Below are 19,368 nucleotides of genomic sequence, written 5' to 3' on the forward strand. Positions count from 1 at the left end.
AAAGTTCTGCATATATGACTGAGGAGGTCAATAAAATAAAAAATTGGCTAACATCAGACTTTTTAGCAAATAGTTGCTCTGATACTTGAGCAAACTTCCTGTATTCCAGGTGTTCCTACTGCACAAGTAAGGCAAGCTAACAAATCAAGTGACCGCAGGTTTGGCAGAGCAAAACCTGCAGCAGTGCCTGGTGCAGATGTCCCTGAGGAACTTCTAGTAGGTCTCCCACACCAGAAGAGTACTGACCCAAAAGCAGACCCCTTTTCTATGGCAGAACTTGGATGGGTCTCTGGAACATTCTCTCGGACTAGGGCACCACATAAAAAGGCAGCCGGGCAACTACTCAGCATGCCGTCTGAATTTGTGGAGAGCCAGAGAGATGTACCTAGAGAGAGCTGGGATTCAGAAGGTTCTCCCGTGATTGTGAAGAAGAAGAAGAAGAAACAGAAACAAAAGAGAAACCAGCAGCCAAGAACAATGGAGTTGGGGGATGAAAATGTAGAAGTTTCTAAAGCTCCCAAAGTTCCTGTCTTTGCTGCTGAACTGCAAAAGCCAGACGTTCCCTTTGTCCTACCTGCTGAAGGTGTCAAAGAGCACTCTACTCACTCAAGAGAGGGCCAGAGGAAGGGAACTTCAAATGTACCAAGGGATGCTAAGGCAGGAACTGAAAGCCACCTCGTAGACGATCAAAATTTTATCTCCAGTCCCACAGCAGGCCAGCAGAGCCTGAAAACTGAAGAACCATTTAAATTTTTGTTGGATGCAAAAGCTGGAGAAGTCATGAAACGGGAAGAAATGAAAGCTGACAGTTTGTTTCAGTCTAAAAGCAAAAACAAACAGGTACCCTTGGAGAAGCTAGAATGCAAGGCAGAACACATTAAGATGGGGGATCCTTCATCAGCACTGACACAAACCAAGCCCATTGAAATAAGTTTTGTTGATAAAAACAAAAAGATTGAGTGTAAACATTCAGAGCATTCAGACCTTAAAGCATCTCTTTCCAAAGGCACCAACCTAAATAAAGTGGAAACTCCTTTGGAGACCAAACCTGTAGAAATTAGCCTTATTGATGAAAATAAGGAGATTAAGTGCACATCTCCCAAGCATGTAGCAGCAGATGAGACAGTTCCAAGTGAAGTTCAAACTCCCAGTGGGGCATTGATGGGAGAGAAACCAAAGAAAAGAGGTAGTGAAGAAAAAAGCAGAAAGACTGAAAATGGTTTCTCCAAGCAACCTGCTGTTTTAGAGATTAAGACAGATATAACCAATCTTCCTGCTGCAGCAAAGAGAGTCAACAAAACTAAAGAAACAGATTCCTTTGATAAAAGCCAAGAGACTGGCTCTATTACTTCAGAGCCTCCATTGGAAACTGCAACAGATATTACTAAAGTACCCCGTATACCATTGGTGTCAGACAAACCTAAAGAGGGCATTGCTGGGAAAAACAAAAAGGCTGACTTCAGTTTTTCAGAGCAGCCACTTCTTTTGGAGACTAAGACAGATACAGCCAAACTTCCTGCTCCTGCTGAGACAGTAGACATAGCTAACATCGATTTCACTGATAAACGCAGGCAGACTGGATTCGATCATCCAACTGTGACAGATCCCAACATGGCACTGGTTACAGATAAACCTAAAAAGAGGGGTAGTGATGGGAAGAACAAAAAGGTTAAAAATTCCTCTGAGCAGCCAGTTCTTCTGGAGGCTGAGAGAGATCCAGACAAACTTACTGCTGTAGCTAAGACAGCTGGTAAAACTAAAGAAATAATCTTTACTGATGAAGACAAAGAGCCTGGCTTTGCTATTGCAGAGCATTCATTGGAGGATATGACAGGTCCCAGTACTGCAAAGGTGGCAGAGAAACCTAAGAAAAGGACTAGTGATGGAAAAAACAAAAAGGCTGAAAAAGGTTATTTCCAGCAGCCATTTTTTCTGGAGGCTAAGGAAGACACAAGCAGTCTTCCTACTGTAATGGAGAAGGATGACAAAACTAAAAAAATAAGTTTCACTGATAAAGGTAAAGAGACTGATTTTACTACCACAGATCATCTGTTGGAGGGTGCAACAGCTACAATGAAGGTACAAAGTCCCACTACAACACTGGTAACAGAAGAACCATTTTGGAAAAGTGAAAAGACTGAATTCAGTATTTCAGAACAGCCGGATGTGGCCAAACTTCCTGCTAGTGCTGAGACAATCAGCAAAACAAAGGAAGATAGTTTGAAGGATAAAAGCAAAGAGACTGGATTTACTACAGATTCCAGTAGAGCACTGATGACTGAGAAACCTAAAGAGAAGGGCAGTGATAGGAAAGGCAAAAAAGTTGAAAAAAGTTCTTTTGAGAAGCCTTTTCTTCTGGAGACTAAGACAGACTCAAGCAAGCTTCCTACAGTAGTGGAAAAGGCTGAAAAAATGAAAGAAATGGGTTTTGCTGATATAGGCAAGGAGCCTATCTTTACTACAACAGGGCATCAACTGGAGAATTTGACAGATCCAACCAAGGTACAAGTTCCCACTATGAAACTGATAACAGAAAAACCTAAAATAAAGGAAAGTAATGAAAAAAGTTTCTTTGAACAGCTTGTTCCCTCAGATTATAAAATGGACACAGCACAGTCCGAAACACTCATCAAAACTAAAGAAACTCCTTTCTCTGATAAAGGCAAGGAGACTGATTTTACTACTTTAGAGCACCTCTTGGAGGATATAAGAGATGCAGCTAAGGCACACATTCCCATGACAGAACTGGTGGCAGACAAACCTAAGAAGAGGTGTAGTGATGGGAAAAGCAAAAAGATTGAAAATAGTGCTGAGCACCTTGCTGTCTTGGAGGCAAAGACAGACTCTGTTAAACTTCCTGCAGTAGTCAAGGAGGCCAATAAAATCAAAGAAACTCACTCCACTGATAAAGGCCAGGAGACTCAATTTACTACTTCAGAGCATCTGTTGGAAGATATAACAGATACAGCTAAAATACAAACTCCCATTACACCACTGGTGACAGGAAAACCAAAAGAGAATAATAAGGGGAACAGCACAAAGGCTGATGTTGGTTTGGAGAAGCCATTTCTTTTGGAGACTAAAGTAGATGCAGCCACACTTCCTGGTGGTGCTGATGAGATAGTCGACAAAACTGAAGCTTTAAGTTCCACTGATGAAAGCAAGGTGGCTGGATTTACTATTTTAGAACATCAAACGATGACAGATCCCAGTCCAGCACTGGTGACCAATAAGTCTAAAAAGAGGGGTAATGATGGAAAAAACAGAGAGACTAAAAATGCCTCTGAGCAGCCTGTTCTTCTGGAGACTAAGACCGACAAAAGCAAAAGACAACCTCCCATAGTACCCGGTCTGGAGTACCAAATGGAAGAAATGGGTCTTGTAGATGAAAACCAAAATATTAAAAATTTCCCCTCTGAGCATCAAATGCTTTGGGATAATAAGGGTCACTTGTTCACACCCTTCACTCAGTCTGGAGCAGTTGGTGTTGACAGAGTTGGCAAAGCTTGTTCTATAGACAAAAATCAAGGGCTTGCCAGTATCTTTCCAGAGTATCCAGTAAAGTATGAAGGAAGTAAGGTGCCAGTGCCTCCTGCAGTGGTTTTGGAGGGCACCAACAAAGAGTCAGGCACAGGTGATAAAAGGGAGAAAAATAAACACAGCCATTGTGAGCATTCAGTCAAACTGGAAGGTGAAGATGCTGGCGTACAGGCTTTCACTTCAGTGAAGGAGGGTGATCAAATCAAAGTGACTAGTGCTGGGGATAAGAAGAAGAAAGGTAAACGGCCTTCCTTGGATTCTCCAGTTAAACAGGATGCCAAGGCAAGAAGGGATGAAGTGCATACTTCCATTTTAGCAGAGATTGATGACAAAGAAATAAGTTTCATTGGTGAAAAGCAAAGCACTGAATGTGCTTCCTTGGAGCATCTGGTGAAAGAGACAGATGCCATGAAGGGAACAATTCCCACAGATGCCAAAGTGATGGACAAAATGGAAGGAAGTAGCTCTGCTGGTGAGAAGGATGTTGGATGCGTTTCTCCGGAACTTACAGTGCAATGGGAGAATAAAACAGAAGCAGTTGTTCTGCAGGTTCTAGCTACAGCAGAGGTGGTGAACAAGGCTAAAGAGGCTGAGCTGGGTGAACAAAGCTTCTCTGAAATCCCAGTTAGTTTAGAAAAAAAGATTGATGCAGCTGAGGTTGCTAGTGTGACTCTGAGAGATGCCCAAACAGAGGAAATTAGTCCTACTGATAAAATTAAAGGCCATTCTGAACACTCAGAAGGTGATGCTGCTGACAAGATGAAGGCTGGCCTGAAGGACTTCCAAGCTTTGAAGTCTGAAGAGGATAAATATGCAGACTTACCTCAGAAACAGATAGATGGTTCTGGACAAAAAGTGGTGAAAGAGACAAAGAAAGAGGAGAGAGTCCAAGCTATGGAACAGATAAAAGGCTACATGAGACCCACAAAGTCAAGAGGGCTTCCTACTCCACCACCAAGGCCTGCTGTCCAAGATCGAGAGAAACCAAGGCAGCTGAAAGCCAATGGTATGAGTCGGCAAAGGCAAGAGAAAGGTGTGTGCTTGTGATTTGAGCTAGCAGCAGTAACGCAGACAGCTTGCGTGTGAGACCTTGCTACTTGTCAGTGCGTTGGCATGAATACATAACTGTTAATCCTGTGTGTCACAAACAAATGTGGCATGACTGTTTTGGCTGATCTTAAAAGGCTCTTAATTCTGCTTGCCTGTCTCACGGTGCTAATTCCCAAGTTTTAGAAGAATTGATAGTTTGGTTTGAATTCCAAAGCTCAGTTTCTTTGGGTTGCATTTAAAGTCCATTTTTATATATACATGTCCTGCCTTTACAAATTAAACTAATCTGTACGTTGAGCATTATGGTGAAATTAACTTCTCAGCACCAGAAACTCTGTGTGATACTTGTCAGAGATGCAGGACTTCCTATATTCAGTCTTGGACCAGTGACAGAAAAGTAGTGCTTGATCAAGGAAACTAATTGAAATTGATTAGAAATTCATGGCTTATACAACTGGAGAACAGGGAATTGCAGATTTCTGTATTATGAAATGTTCCTTCCTATCCCTGGCAGGTTGTGGGATCTGACTTTAAAATCACATTAGTCTAATCACATCTACTGTTTTTTTCTCCTGCACTTGAATTCTGACCATTTTTACCTTCAACTATCTCAAACCACCAAAGGTATAAAAATCTGTGCTTCATCCCAACTGATTAGCCTTAGGAAACATTAATCTCTGACACTAGCATTTTGAGAAATAGCAAGTAATCGGATTGATGTAATTTTAAGATTTGATCCCTTTCAACCTGTCAGGGCTAAAAACATTTTGGAGGGACCAGTAAAACTTTTCCAAGTGCCAGTCCTGGCCAGAGTTCAGAGAGAATTTGGATCTCTGTCAACCCAAGCTGTCTGACTGAAATGGAGCCCATGTCTTTGCTGTGTTTTGACTAGCATGTATATATGATTTAAAAACAACCAACAGACCAACCTGGGACTTACGATGTTACCTACCTCCTTTAAAAGTGTGCTCTTTCATCTTATCAATGAATTCGGATGTAATGAAGTGGCCGAGCAAGGGTTCCTCATCCCTGTCTAATAGCTGTTGTTTTTGCACTGTAAATTGTTAAGGCATGAAACTTCCCTGTTTCTCTTTTTGCAGAGTTCCACATTGTCAGCATGAATGATACAGCTGCTAAATTTAATAAACATGGAGCCCAAATCAGCCTTAACATTCTGGTCAGGTTTTTGAGAGGTTTTGTAATTTTAATGAGTGTTGCATAACCCAGAGTAGTTCTATTTTGGAAGTGGTTGCTCTGCATGAACTTGTGCCCATAGAAGAATGCTGCATGATGGTACAAAGTGGAGTGAACACGAAAGGCAGTGTCTTTAAAAATAAAAAAACCTTTATAATCTGCTAGAAACCTTTTTGTTTCCCTTTGTAAACTGCTACCTTTAAAGGGATAGTTGTAAAGCTAGGAGATTCTTGCAAAAAAAGAAAAGCACTTCCTGACTGTTGCACAGGTAAATTTTACTGAAAACTGCACAATACATCAAAGGATTCCCAACTGCAGTGCAGAATGGCTACATGTAAGTAGATTGATATGCCGCTTGCATTTGCAAGTTAGTACTATATAAGGCCACATAGACACTTTCTAATTAAGCACAGTTGCCACAATCCTTGACTACACTAAGCAACACTTTGTAGATTGACAGTTGCTTTTTAGAGAAGCTGTGAATGATTGAGTTTATTTTGGAGATGTTGGTTGACACATTTCCCACCCCAATTTGAATGCACATTCTGTCAGGAGCAGGATTGATAGGAGGGCTTGAAGGGATGGCTCTGGCCTCTGGCATGGTTCTTAGGCAAACAATTGTTGACTGCACAACATCTGGGCTGAGTGACAAAATGTTACTTTCAATAAAGCACAGAACACTATGGGGACAAAAAGACAGATTCCTTTGATTGGCTCTTGTCCAAATATTTCTGTCTCATTTTCTTTCCATCCCTACACCTTCCAACTAGTAATGAAGCAACCATTTAGTGAATTGCCAAGAACTCTGAATATCCTAGCTTAATTCCTAAATGCAAAGAAATGTTTGCGTAAAATCTATTTAGGATGTCTGGTACTTTATCAAGTGAACAGTTTGATCAGTGTGACAAAGTTTTTATGAGGCTTAAATAGTGTATGAGGGTAACCTTGTTTACAGGTTAGAACAGGAGTTAGTGGGAGCCAGGAGAAGACCTGCATTCATTCCAAACTCTCTCACTGATTTGCTTTGGCCAGGGGCAACTTATTTATCTTCTGTACACCAGTTTACCCCATTTTCTATAGGAATAATACTTAACTGTGTAAAGTGCTTTGAAATCCTTGGATGAAAGATGTTATATAATTGCCTAAATATTGCTGTAATATCTATAAATAGAATAGCTTTATAAAACTGGAACTTTTATTTTTAAGAAGTTTATTTTAAGGTGTTTCTGGGGTCTACAGAAATCATGAGAGTGAAACGTAAATGGCTCCATACTTGTCACTGGAACGCAGATTACAGTATCACTGTGTATTGTGGCTGTGGATTTATAATAGTCCATGAGATCTCTTTTACGTATTTACATCTCTTGCTCTTCAAATTTATGTAAATTTGTTCATCCGAATACCACATCGGAGTATTTTGGAGAATGTTCTGCTAAAGATTAGCTACTGACATTTGTTTAGCAAAACTAGAGGGCTCCTTGTGAGATCTGTAACTACTGTGTACATGTGCTACAGTACAACAGGAGGGCTCCTCTAAATTTATATGGAGGCATTTATGTAATGTTAGTGTAGATATACACCAGTGTTTTATATAATGTAGAACATGATTTGATTTCTGCCCCAAAGAGCTTTTATTGCTTCTTGGAAGACATGGCAGTTACAATGCTGTAGATATCTTTATTTGATAGGACTGTTCCCTACATTTTAAATGTGGATTATCTACCCAAAAACCCTGTTAAAATGCTGTTGTGTAGATTGCAAAGTCAAGCATTCAAAAGTGAGAAAATGGCAGATTTGTGACTGCCCATGCAGCTTTCTGCCTCTTGTATAACTGTTTACCATATTGAGCCTTGTCCCTTCTGTTCCCTGTTACAGCCATTCCTAGAAACACACAGGTATTCTGAAAACCTATTTCACATTTTTAACACCACTGGGCAGTAAGGATTATAACCAAAATCTGCCTGTTGTAGGGTGACTGCCTCCCTCATGACCTCATAGTGGCTGTGCATGCAGCCATCCCCTCAGTTTCCTCTTCTAGGGTCCGCATTAACTCCACACAAGCTTTCCAAATATATATCGTCCTTTGTGAGGTTAATTTATTAAGAAGTCCCACAACCATAGTCCAGAATTCCCCAATGTAGTCAAACTATACATTCAATCTTTAAGTCCCAACAATCCATCAACACACCATGAACAGTACCGCTCTGACATCTCTCACCATGCTCATGCTCTCCGGTACAGCTCCAGTGTCATGCACCCCATTTTAGACTCTTAGGTATGGCTCCAGCATATCTTACTGCACCTCATCTCTTGGGTACACGTCATGCTTTGCTCCTGCCCTTCTAGCTTTTCTGCCATGTTTCCTTCTCAGATATGGTTCCACCTGGCTCACTCATCATTCATTCATGACTGCAGTGCCTGTCTGGTGATGTTGATTGGCAGCCCCACCTTCTCCTTCTAATTTCTTCCTCTGCTGATACAGTAAGACTGATTTCACGTTGGAGATGTTCTTGAGCTGTAAGAAGGCTGCATCTTGGTCTTGTCCTTGTGGATAATGACCATTTGGTCCATGCATTTCCACTGAGGCATCCAGGTCTGCTTTCAGGGCCTCTGCTGTGTTCTTCATCATGGTGATGGCTTTTGGATTTGGTGGTGCTGGTCTGTTCAGGAGTTCATCTGTTCATCTGTAGTTCTATTCCTGTTATAGACTTTCCATGCTGCCCTCTGCTTCTGCTGCCAGTCCATCCACATAATCTCTCTTGTCCTTCCTAATATTCTTTTTGCTTTGCTGCTGCTCTCCTGCTGCTGTTGCTGCTCTTTCTCTTCTTTCTTCTTCTTCTCTAAGGACTGTGCTGCTGTGATCCACTCTTTCTGCTGGTGTTTCTTAATTCCAAGCACTTCCTGGCATTGCTACCTATGTGTCTCTCTCTTTCTCTGCATCTGTTGAGTACACTGTCTTCTCTCTTCTCAGACCCGATCCTGTAGTACTGAAAACTTATTCTTCAGCGTCAATCCAAAATCTTCCTTGGTCTTATGGTCAGTTCTTCTTCAGCTTCAGCTTCAATCTGGCCACCACTAAGTGATGGTCGGAGGATGGTAATGTCTTTGTGGGGAGAGTCTCTAATATTTTCTGGAGTCTGTTGTAAAGTAGTCTTTGTCCTCCTCTTCACTGTCATTGGCATTCATCTTAATCTCTCTTTTTTTAGTTCTGAAGGATGCTGTGATGATCCTGGGACCATGTGCCTCCCAACCAATCAGTGGACCTCTCTGGTGGAGTTCCACCTGGCTCACTCATCCATAATTCCTGAGACGTCAGTCCTCTCTGGCCCTCCGTCTTCAGTTCTCCAGCTCAGAGAGCCAGCAGGCATCTCCCCCTGCTGCTCTCAACCGTCAGCCCTCTCTGGTCTGGGGAAATTTGTAAATATAACAACCCCTCACTCCCTGACTGCCTTCTGCTGTCACTAACCTGATCTGGCTCCGTTGCTCAACCAGGGAGCTCTGTCCACTCCCTCCTTCAAGGTTATCCTCTCCCTAAAGCTCTCAATCTTGCTGTGTTCTTCTGAGCTCTTTCTCGACTCTCTAGGTTCTTGACTCTCCCTTGCGTTTGGGCTGTGTCTCATCTATAACTTGCAGGGCAGCTCTGCCCTTCCCATTACACCAAACTAGGGCGTATCTGAACTGGAACAAGACAGCTGGGCCTGATTTCTTTTCAGGGCCCAGCAATCCCATTCCTCTGCCATGCTGGTAGGGTCAACATTTATCAGGCAAGTTTTTTTATAGCAGCCATTATGCTTCATTTTGGCTGGAGTTCTAAGTAGGATTAGATGTGAAAAGTAGTGTAGGAATCTCAGTATTGACATAGACATCCCTACCAATAACAATGCAGCTGACCTCATGCTGAGGAATGGAGACGGGGTAAATGATACTAGGGTTGAACTATCCCACTCAGACTTCCAAATAGCATTCCCCATGTCCCCCCACCCTCCCACTCAGCTGGTATCTGTGTCAACACTAAAGGCTTCCTGGGAAAAAGTCCCTCTCTAGCCTATACCTTAAGGAACAGCAAACTACGAATAGTCTTGCTTACCTAGCCCTCATGTTTTTGTTTGTATCCACCTGTTGTCTTGTTCACATTTATATTGTGTAAGCTCTTAAGCACAAGAACCATCTTTGTATGTACAGTGCCTATTATAATGGTCCTTGAACCTTGTCTGTGTCTTCTAGGCACAATGTAAATGAGCAGCATATGGTTTACCAGTGTTGGGAGTATTGGCTATTAAAAGGTTCTGAAAATTACCCTGTTGGACAGAGATTTGAACGGCCACTTTGAGTGGTGGTCTCCTACTTAGCTTCTCTCTGTTTTCAGAAGCTTTTCATCCTACTCTCCTTCGTTGCCCTCTGCTGGCATTCTTCCAGCACCCTTTCCTTTAGCTAACATCAGCCAGCTGTCTCCAGAGTAGTCACCAATACCCATCATTGGCATAATCCTTTTCAGTGTGTAACATATAGTAGTTCACATTTTTAATCTGACAGCTTTACATCCCTCATATGTAAATAAAATATGTTCAACATCCAAAAGAGCCATCTCTAATTAATTACAATGTTTTCTTCTGTTCTACAACCACAATGATGCCCTTTCGCTGAATGTTGTCTTTTCCTGGCTGTTCTGAATTATAGTGGTGTCATTCGTGCTTTTAATCTCTTAGCATTTCCATTATAACCCTCCTCATTCACACAGTTTCAATGGTTTATAATTCTGCTCTGACTTAGTCTCAGCTATAATTGGGTATGTAGATAGTTACACATGGCTGTCTAATGGAAATTATTGCCAAATCATGACCTCAAGCACACAATTCTGTGCACAAATGCCTTTTAATCAAATATTTGGTTTTATTAGTACAGTACAGACCCGTTTACGCGCGGCTGTTGGGAGTCAAGACGTCACGACCGCGTGTTAACGGACTGTGGGTTAAGAGGGCCAGGCTGAAAAAAGTGTCTATGATTCACTTAGGAAAAAAATGCCATTATTTTTCTCTTTCTGGCTCGCATATTTTTTTCTTTCTTATGAAGTCTTATCAAGTAGCAGTTTTGCAAATGAAGCTGTTTCATCACAATTGTAAAGTTGTTCTTCGTGGTATCTTCATTTTGTAAAATAGATTTTAACTCGGCGGGAAACGTGTTGGCGGCCGATTCATCGGCTAATGGGCTTTCTCCAGAACTCGATACCTGCGCTGTGCCATGATGCTTTTAGAAACGACTTGTAAACCCCTTGCTGGTTTGGAATGATTCGTCCCCCATTAAATTTCCAAATGTTGTCGCTTGGGCTTGAAGAATTGGCCCACTTAACGGCATTCCTTTCAGCCTTTCCTGAGCGAACCACGTGCGCGTGGCTTTGTCTGTCGTGGGTTTTGCTGAATAGCACACACGTTTCGCTTAAGACCCGCAGCAGAATCAATATTTTGTACAAAGCCATTCAGTTTAGATTCGTTTTTTAGCCATCCTCGGAAAGTAGATTTGGCAGTCCCAATATCTTTTGAAACTTTGGCCTGGGTTTCTCTGCTATTTACTCAATCTATTGCAGCAGCTTTTCTTCTATAGCGTAGGAACGCTAACGTTTGCCCTCTGCCATTATATTAGGCCTACGGTTAAAATTTTCTAATGTAGTATATATATTCCTATAAAACTACTATATATTATATATCTCTCTAGCGTGACAATGACTAAGAGTGCATGATACGTCTTTACCAATATCGGTAAAGACATACAACACGTTTCCGCTCCGCCCTTCCTGTCGATTTCTATGTCAGTGAGTTAGTGAGCAAATCTGTAGTGCTACATAGCAAGTTCCTGTACCGTTAACTTGTTAACGAGTCTCGTGTGTTAAATAGGTAGCACTGGGAGGCATGGCGCTACCGTGCTTTAAGCGGATTTGCGCGTAAACGGGTCTGTACTGTAACACAATAGCTGCTGTACTGTATCAGACTAATGTTCCATTCAGATCAGTATCTGGTCTCAAAGTTGGCAAAATTAGATGGTTGAGGAAGACATTAGAGGCCCTGTAATGGACAGTTATTTTCTTCATAATCTTAAGCAGTTAGTGATTAGTTATTATCCTGAAGCATAAAGGGTTATATTCCTTATGATTTTTTTATCCTATATAGTAGAACTGCAGATAATCTTGTTCATATGAATGTATATAATTGTCACAGGGTCTGCTCACCAGTAGTGAGCCTCCTCCTGGTCGCTGATTCCAGGTCCGACGCCACCTTTCCACATGTTGCCACACCCACTGCCTTCTCTTCCTGGCTCTCAGCGAGGCAAGGTGCTCTGTATTCATGGCTTCGCCCTCTGGCCAAGTCAAAGTCTCTTCTTCCAGCTCAGGGACCCTCTAATCAGCAGCCAAGGTCTGTTTCATTCTAGACTTCATTCTTACTGCCTTTTCCCTGAGCCTTTCCTAACCTTCTGGCTCCCCCTCTTCTCTGGGTTTGCTCGCTGCTAAATTCCATCTTCCCAGGGAGTAACGGTAGGGTACTTCCCTGCAGCCCCCTCCCTGCGGTCAACTTCCTGTCTTTATAAATGCAGCCCAGCTCAGCTCATTCCTCCTCAGCTCCCTCATTACTCAGTCAGGGGATTACTTAAGCCACCTGATTCCCCTCAGCTATGGCATGTCTGGTTAATTGCCCCCCTTAGCCTTTCAGGGCAAATATGGGGTCAACACCTCCATCACAATAATCCTTTGTTAAATACAACTAAACTTTGTGTCACTATATTGTGGCAATGAGTTCCATGGGGTAATTATTGCATTATATAAGGGGAAAAATGACACTTAGATATAGAAAAAATAGCAATTAACCAAAGTTATTTAGTTTGAATATAGAAAGGATCTGACAGCTGTCTTCCCACAATACAGAATGTATTTAACAGACATACAGAGAGCCTTTGTCCTCTTCTTCCTTTCCTATATCTGTGAAGGGAACTAAAATATTGTTGGTAGTGATTGTTATAGTTTTTAAATTTTAATTTAAAAAAATGAAACAAGTTTGGTTTCAAAAGATTTTTTGCTGATCCATATCTCCAAAAATAGTGGGATGTTTGTAGGCCATTAGATCATGGTGTAACCAAAACTCTTTAGATACGTAATTACTTTACCCTTTTCCTTTTTTGTTTGCAAACTAGATATAGCCAATACATACTTTTTAATTTTACTATATAGGGAGAGAGGAGGCTCAAAGAAGTTGTATCTAGATCTGTTTCCCATGATAACAATTTCTGTAAAACTATCTGGGTTCCCTCTCTGTACACCTTATACCCATGGTGGTTCTTTCCATAGCTGACACACTGTAGTCACAAACATCCATTTGAGTTTAGACAAAAGTTGTGAGGTCCCGAGGCATTAACCTTACAGCTTCAGGATTAGTTCCCTCTCCATGATACCTGTAAAGATTCATGTTTTAGTTAGAACTGGGAATAATACAAATGTAGAATTCTTCAGAAGACCACTTTTGGATTAAACATAAGGAAATTTGGTTTTTAACATTATCCTTGTTACTAATTACACCTTCGATAATGAGAACTGAATTTAAAATGTCATGTATTTCTTGTTGTGTATGCTGCTTGTTTACTACTTGTACTACATTCAGCCTGGACAATGAAAAGAGGCTGGTTAGTTTCCATTCCGTTTCACTGTGAAGTTCTCATCACTAGCCCAGGGCTGCAGTGTTTGAGTTACATACAGAAATATTTTTTTAAAAGCTGTTTTGTATTGGAAATTAAAAATACAAAATGAAACATTTCTGCTGCTCTTTGGATTTGTACTTTTTTTTTTTCTTTTTACAAAATCTAAATAGTCTGATTTTTACCTGAAGTGTCCCATCCGTGGATAGGTAGCATTGTTAGCATACAAACTACTGAAGGCTCCCATGTATCCTTGAAGAATAAGGCTTTAGTTTAAAGTGAAACTGATCAGGAGACTGAAAGTTCATGTTCATCGCTTCTTTAGCTTGACCGACTGTAATGTGTGGGAAGTAATGAGGCATGTGAGTTCAGTGTACAGTCTCAGGCTTCAGGCCTCACGTGTCAAAGCTTTAATAGGTTTGTTTTATTTGCAGTGAATGTTTGGCTGATCAGCTGGAAGTGTGTCATCTGTGTCAACCTACACTCAAGTGAATATCCAAATTATATTTTTATGATCTTGGCTTTTAATGCCAAAGTATATCCACAATCAATGTGATCAGTGAGATTATTGACTGTTATGGTAGTGACACTTAAATAGAGATATAACATCTCTCTGAGAAGCTGGCAAGGGTAGTTCATCATCCTGGAAAGTGGCGTTGCCTTGGAAACTAGTGCAAAGGACTGCACAGAAACAATTGCGTTAGATAAAAAAGGCATTAAATGGGATAAGTAATAGCTTCAGGATTGAAGCAAAAATAGAAACACTAGGCTTATTCATCTGCTGAGGCTGGAAGCTTGCAGATTGGGTTTTAAGTCATGACGTGTTGATATAGCTATCTGGTTTGCTTTGGTATTGGCACTGTAAGAGCCTACATAGTCATGTGTTGTACATATATCTGTGAAACCTACTAAAATGGGCAGCACTTCCTTGCAACCTCTTGAATTGAAAGGTGTGTATTCCCATAGAAAGTGGTGTTTAAATTCAGTCAGACAACATAAGATCAAAATATTTTAAGCAGCTAGAGATACTGATGGCTATAGGTCTGTTTGGTGGGCTTTTAATATTGTACTTAAATATATTTTACTATGTAAGGGGCTTTTCAGCTTTATTGGCTAGGTCATTTTAGTCTTTTGTGTGCAATCTTTAAGAGGATTCAGGATTTAATCATAGCAGGATTAAAAGTATAGACTGAATACAAGCGGGTCCCAAACTTCCTCCTGAATAATTATACTGCAGTTTCACCATTGAAAGGTTGAGAGAGGCTTTAGGCAATAGAGGCATCTATACATCTGGAAGCAGCACTGGAATCTGATTGGCTATGGCTCATTACTGTTTCACTGCCTTTATCTGACACTTTCCTAAAAGAAAAGCCAGTGGGGAGTGTTGTCAGTAGCTACCGGTGTGGTGCTCTGCTCTTGTTCGATGATAACAGTTGGCTGCGTGCATGTTCCTCTGTGTGCTGCCCCAATTCTGCGCAGATACCTGACACAGCAGACCCCTAGAGAACCCCCAAAGACCACAGACTCTAGTAAGGCATGAAGGAACCCGAGCCAGGTTTATTGTCAAACGAAGCACAGTAATAGTTTCCCGTAGACTCTACAAGACATACTACGAGTTTGTGCCCCCTGGCAATGGACCGGCTCAGTCAGTGGCGGGACTTTCCACTGCCCCCTCAGCCAGTCAAAGACGTGCACTCCGGGACCTACTTTTATACAGTTATAGGACAGATTACTCATCCCTACTGACGTATTGAGGTACAACCCCTTGGCTCATTAGGGTGCTGTCTCCCTCTTTGATCATGTTGCAAACATATCTATCCATCATGCTGTCCTTTTGACCCTGTCTTTAAGATGCACCAGCCTGTTCCTTGTTATCTCTGTGGAGTGTCCTGATGTCATCTTGGCACAAGTTCCTCTTATTAGCACTTATGTGTGGAAGCACCTGCTTCTAGCAACCCTCTTCTCGCCAACTTCTGTGAGTGAAGCCTGCCTCTGGCTCACAGCCCAGCTTTTGCTTAGCAATGCCTGGAAGTACTTTGGTTCAGGCTTCAGGCCTCAGATTGGGTCTTTGAAACAAGAGTTTGTTTCAGGGCCTCATCTTACTACAGGGAGTGATAAGGATTGTGAAACCCAGAATTCTGACATCCAAGAAATCTGTCTTCCTCAAGACAACTGAAGAATCAGTAGAGGGGCATGGAGACTTGAATTTTTACCCTCTGAAGAAGCAGACTTTTGCCGTCCCTAACCATCATCTTGCTCTTTAGGATGCAACTTTCCTCAAATTTACTCTTTTTTTGGCACAGAATCACTCAGTCATGAATAGTTCTCTGGAGAGCTTCCCATCCTTTCCTGCTTGTCCTTCACTGACTGATGTGTCTTTTCCTCCAAGTGCAGCACCTCTCTTTTTCAGTATCTAGGAGGTAAAAGCCACATAAGAAGCCTGTAGCAGAGCTGGGAATAAAACTTAGATCTTGGGATTCCCAGTCCTGTGCTTTAACCACTAGACTCCTGGTCTAGGTAAGAAATAAGTAGATCCAGAGGTGTATTCTGTGAGGAGACAAGTGTTAAGAAATTTTCATGAAAAAACATCTGGAGAAGAATGAGGGTGGTTGGTGCATGGAAACGGGGGGGGGGGGGCTGTTCTAAGCATAGGGGATGGTATAAACAAAAATGTGAAAGGAAGTGTGGGAATAAGAAGGTATGTAGGTTGAAACAAGGATAGATGTAGTTATGGTGAAGTTGCTAAGAGGCTAAGAATGACGAGCAGAGTGGATCAGCTTGACAACGTCCTGGGACAGCTAGCTGTAGGCTGACTGCAGTAGTAGCTTTTCGTAAGAGCTCCATTGTGTGGCGATGGAGTTGGACTCCTTCATTTTATATTTTCTTTCAAAATAATAGCTGTTCTGTATAGTTAGATCCTGATTGAGAGCGAACATATTTTGGCATGCAGGAAAAAAATTAGGATGATAAAAATATAGACAGTGTTTAGCAAACATTAAACTAAAACTTAAAAGAAAAGATCAAAACAAAAATTGTCATTGGGCTCTTAATTGTATGTGGTAGTACACTCTACAACTCAATTTTTCTGTTTAGCTACTTGAATCTAATTTCTCTAGCACCATCAGATACCCTGCATGGCATCCACCTGGCTTGGAAAGGAAAGAAAACATTAATTCTTGAGCAGCCACCTGCCATTCTGTGTGTGTGCTGCTATACTAGCTTCTGCTACCTTAAGTCCAAATAACTCACCCATTGGATTGGACCAATACAACAGATTGCAAAACTTGGTTCTTATAAGCATCTCTCTTAGGATGTGGTATATCTACAGCAGAGTGTGATGTGGATCTTCACAAGATACTGAAGGGAGAGGTGTGAGGGGGGAAAATGGCACCACAGAGCTTAACAATTATAGTGTTCCAAGGTGCCAGACTTGTACTAGCTAGTTCTTCTGAGTGGCGCGCGGTGGCTCCGGCTATATATGCCTCCGCCCCCCGGCTCCTCAGTACGCGCCGCTTGCCCCGGCCGTTCCCTCCCCAGCGGCTAGTGCGTTGTGCTAGTTCCTTCTTTCCGCCCATACTCCCGTAGGTTTTCATAGTTCGTCCCGTATGTTTAAGTTTGTTAGTTCTTAATTTATTGTATAGTTCATTGATAGTAGTTAGGGTGTTTCCCTATTCAGTTATTCAGCGTTATTTTCTTTGCCCGTGAGGTGCGGGCGCTTCTGTTTCCCGCTCTGTCGCGGTGCAAGCCACCGGGCGGAAGCCGTGCTGTCCGCGCTCGCCGCCGCTCGTGCGAGCCTGCACCCACGAGCGCGCGGCCGCAAGCCTGCGGGAGCTGGCCCCGTCGACGCGGAAGGCCTGGCGCTGCGTTGCAGGGACGGACGGCGAAAGGGCGGCCCAACCTCCGCAGCAGCCGCCGGGCCGCGCTCGCCACCCGCGACCGGACGCGCACCGCCCCGGCGCGCCCCGCGGCGCCCGGCGGCAGCCCGCCGGCGCCCCCGCGGCGAAGCCGAGGATGCAGCTCCCGCCCCGGCCCCGCGCGCCGGCGGTGCAGGCGCTCGGCAACAGGCAATGCAGCAAAGCGGCACGACCCTAAGCCGGCCGTGGCGGAACAGCAGCCGCCCAGCTCCCGGTGCGGCACCGGCCTCGCCCGGGGCGTGCACCGCCGCGCTGAGGCACCCGACGCCCCCCGGGTGCTGCGGGCCAGCGAGAGCTGCCCGTGCCCGCACGGCCGCAGCGGCGTGCGCGGCTCAAGTCTTACGCGCGCCTTACGCCTGAGGCGGGTGCCGGCCCGGAAGCTCAAAGCCGCCGCCCCGCAAGCGACCGCTCGCCGCTTCTCCGGGCGCCCGCCGCAGCACCCTTCGCCGGCGCGTCGCCCACACGGCACAGCTCCGCCCCCCTCCGCGCGCTCCCGGCACCGCTCGCCCCCACCCCCCGCCTCCCGCGGTCCGCCGGCGGGCGCGCCTCCAGTCTCGCGCCGGCAGCGCCGCGATCGCGCGCCCGGCCGGCGCCGGCCGTCGCGCGCGGCGCCAGCGTCGCTCGGTCACGCTCGCGCCCACGGTGGCGCGTCCCATTGCGGCACCGCCGTCGTCGCCCCCGGCGCGCCCCAGGCGCCCATCCGCGCCCCGCGATCGAGTCGGTCCGCCGCCCGCTCGCGGCCCGCGGTCGAGCTCGAGCTCCCGGGCCGCCGGTCGGCTCCGGGCCCGCGCCGGCACCGCCGGTCCCCGGCTCCGGCACTGTCGGCCCCGGCACCCCCGACCCGGGGGCCCCAGCCGCCGGCCCGGCCCCGCACGGCCCTCCGCCCGCCCTGCGCCGGCGCCCTCCCCCTGGCTATCAAGACCCTCTCCGTCGCCTCCTGAGGCAGCGCAGTTTGACTTCTCCCTTGTCTCCCCGAGGAACATGGACCCCAGCAATGAGAAGGTCCGGGGCAGAACATGGCCACAACGCCCCAGGCCCCGCTGGCCCCCCCCTCCTCACCCGCTCAGCAGAGCGGCCCACCCACTGAAGGCAGGCAACCTCCATCGCGCCGAACCGGCCGGGCACGCATCGCAGGCGCCGGGCGGGCATGATCCTCATCCCCCCTCCCCGATGAGGCCGGAGGGAGTGCGGCCCCGGGCGGCTCCGCCTCCTCCCCTCGGGCGGTGGGCACCAGGCAGGCGGGACCTCCCGAGGCCCGATCCAACTCCTCAAGACCGACCCAGTGAGCTTAGAAAGGGACCCCATCCCATCAACCTACCCGGAAGGCAGAGGACGTGCCAGCGACTTCATTCGAAGCGGAAAGGCCCACCGCCTCGGTAACCCCATCCCCCAGTCCCCAACAATACAGAAAAACAATGCCGCTATTGAGGGTCCTCCTCCCGCCCCGCCACTGGCAGCTGAGGAGAAGATGGGGCTCCCTACTCCTCGTGTCCCTCCTCGCTCTGATTCACCCGTCTAGTTGTCCAATCGTCTCCAATCTAAAGCCGACCGGGCAGCCACGCCCAGGCCACGGACAAGCCCTCAAGCCGCCAGACCAGAAGGGCACCAAAAGCTACACAGCTGGCTGCAGCAGCTATCCACAATGAGAACCTGCCCCAAGCAAATGGACTGCCTCAATTTACATTCAACAAAATGTTCAACCTCTTGCGCTGAGGACTGCGCAGGCCCCGGCTGATTTCCGTTGGCAGCAGGCGGCTGCACTGCAGGAGGAGGATTAGAGCAGCCAGCGGGCCGCGCAGCGGGGTAACCATGCGACGCAATGCTGGCAGCAGTAACTCTATGCGCCATGAGCGCCATACTGCTAGCCTCTACCGCCTTCCAGCGCCCAGGTCCAGCCTTTGAGACGAGACTGCCATGACAGAAAGACTGAAGGCCGCATTCACCCGCGTGAGGGAGGGCCAGGCACGGCCACAGGGCATTAGGCATACAGCTCACC

General features: G+C 45.2%; 1 protein-coding gene across 11 annotated transcripts in view; it reads left to right on the forward strand.

Moving 5' to 3' along the window:
* Nucleotides 1–19,368, forward strand: part of MAP4 (microtubule associated protein 4) — a 288,369-nt gene that overhangs the window by 204,746 nt on the left and 64,255 nt on the right. For 10 of the 11 annotated variants that reach the window (XM_039526893.1, XM_039526892.1, XM_039526894.1 and 7 more), the window contains one exon: nt 110–4,573. In XM_039526893.1, the coding sequence (XP_039382827.1) occupies nt 110–4,573 (4,464 nt within the window). The remainder of the gene's footprint in view (nt 1–109; nt 4,574–19,368) is intronic. The other variant, XM_039526887.1, reaches the window with a different exon arrangement.

Source organism: Mauremys reevesii, linkage group 2 (assembly GCF_016161935.1).
Source record: "Mauremys reevesii isolate NIE-2019 linkage group 2, ASM1616193v1, whole genome shotgun sequence".
NCBI lineage: Eukaryota > Metazoa > Chordata > Testudines > Geoemydidae > Mauremys > Mauremys reevesii.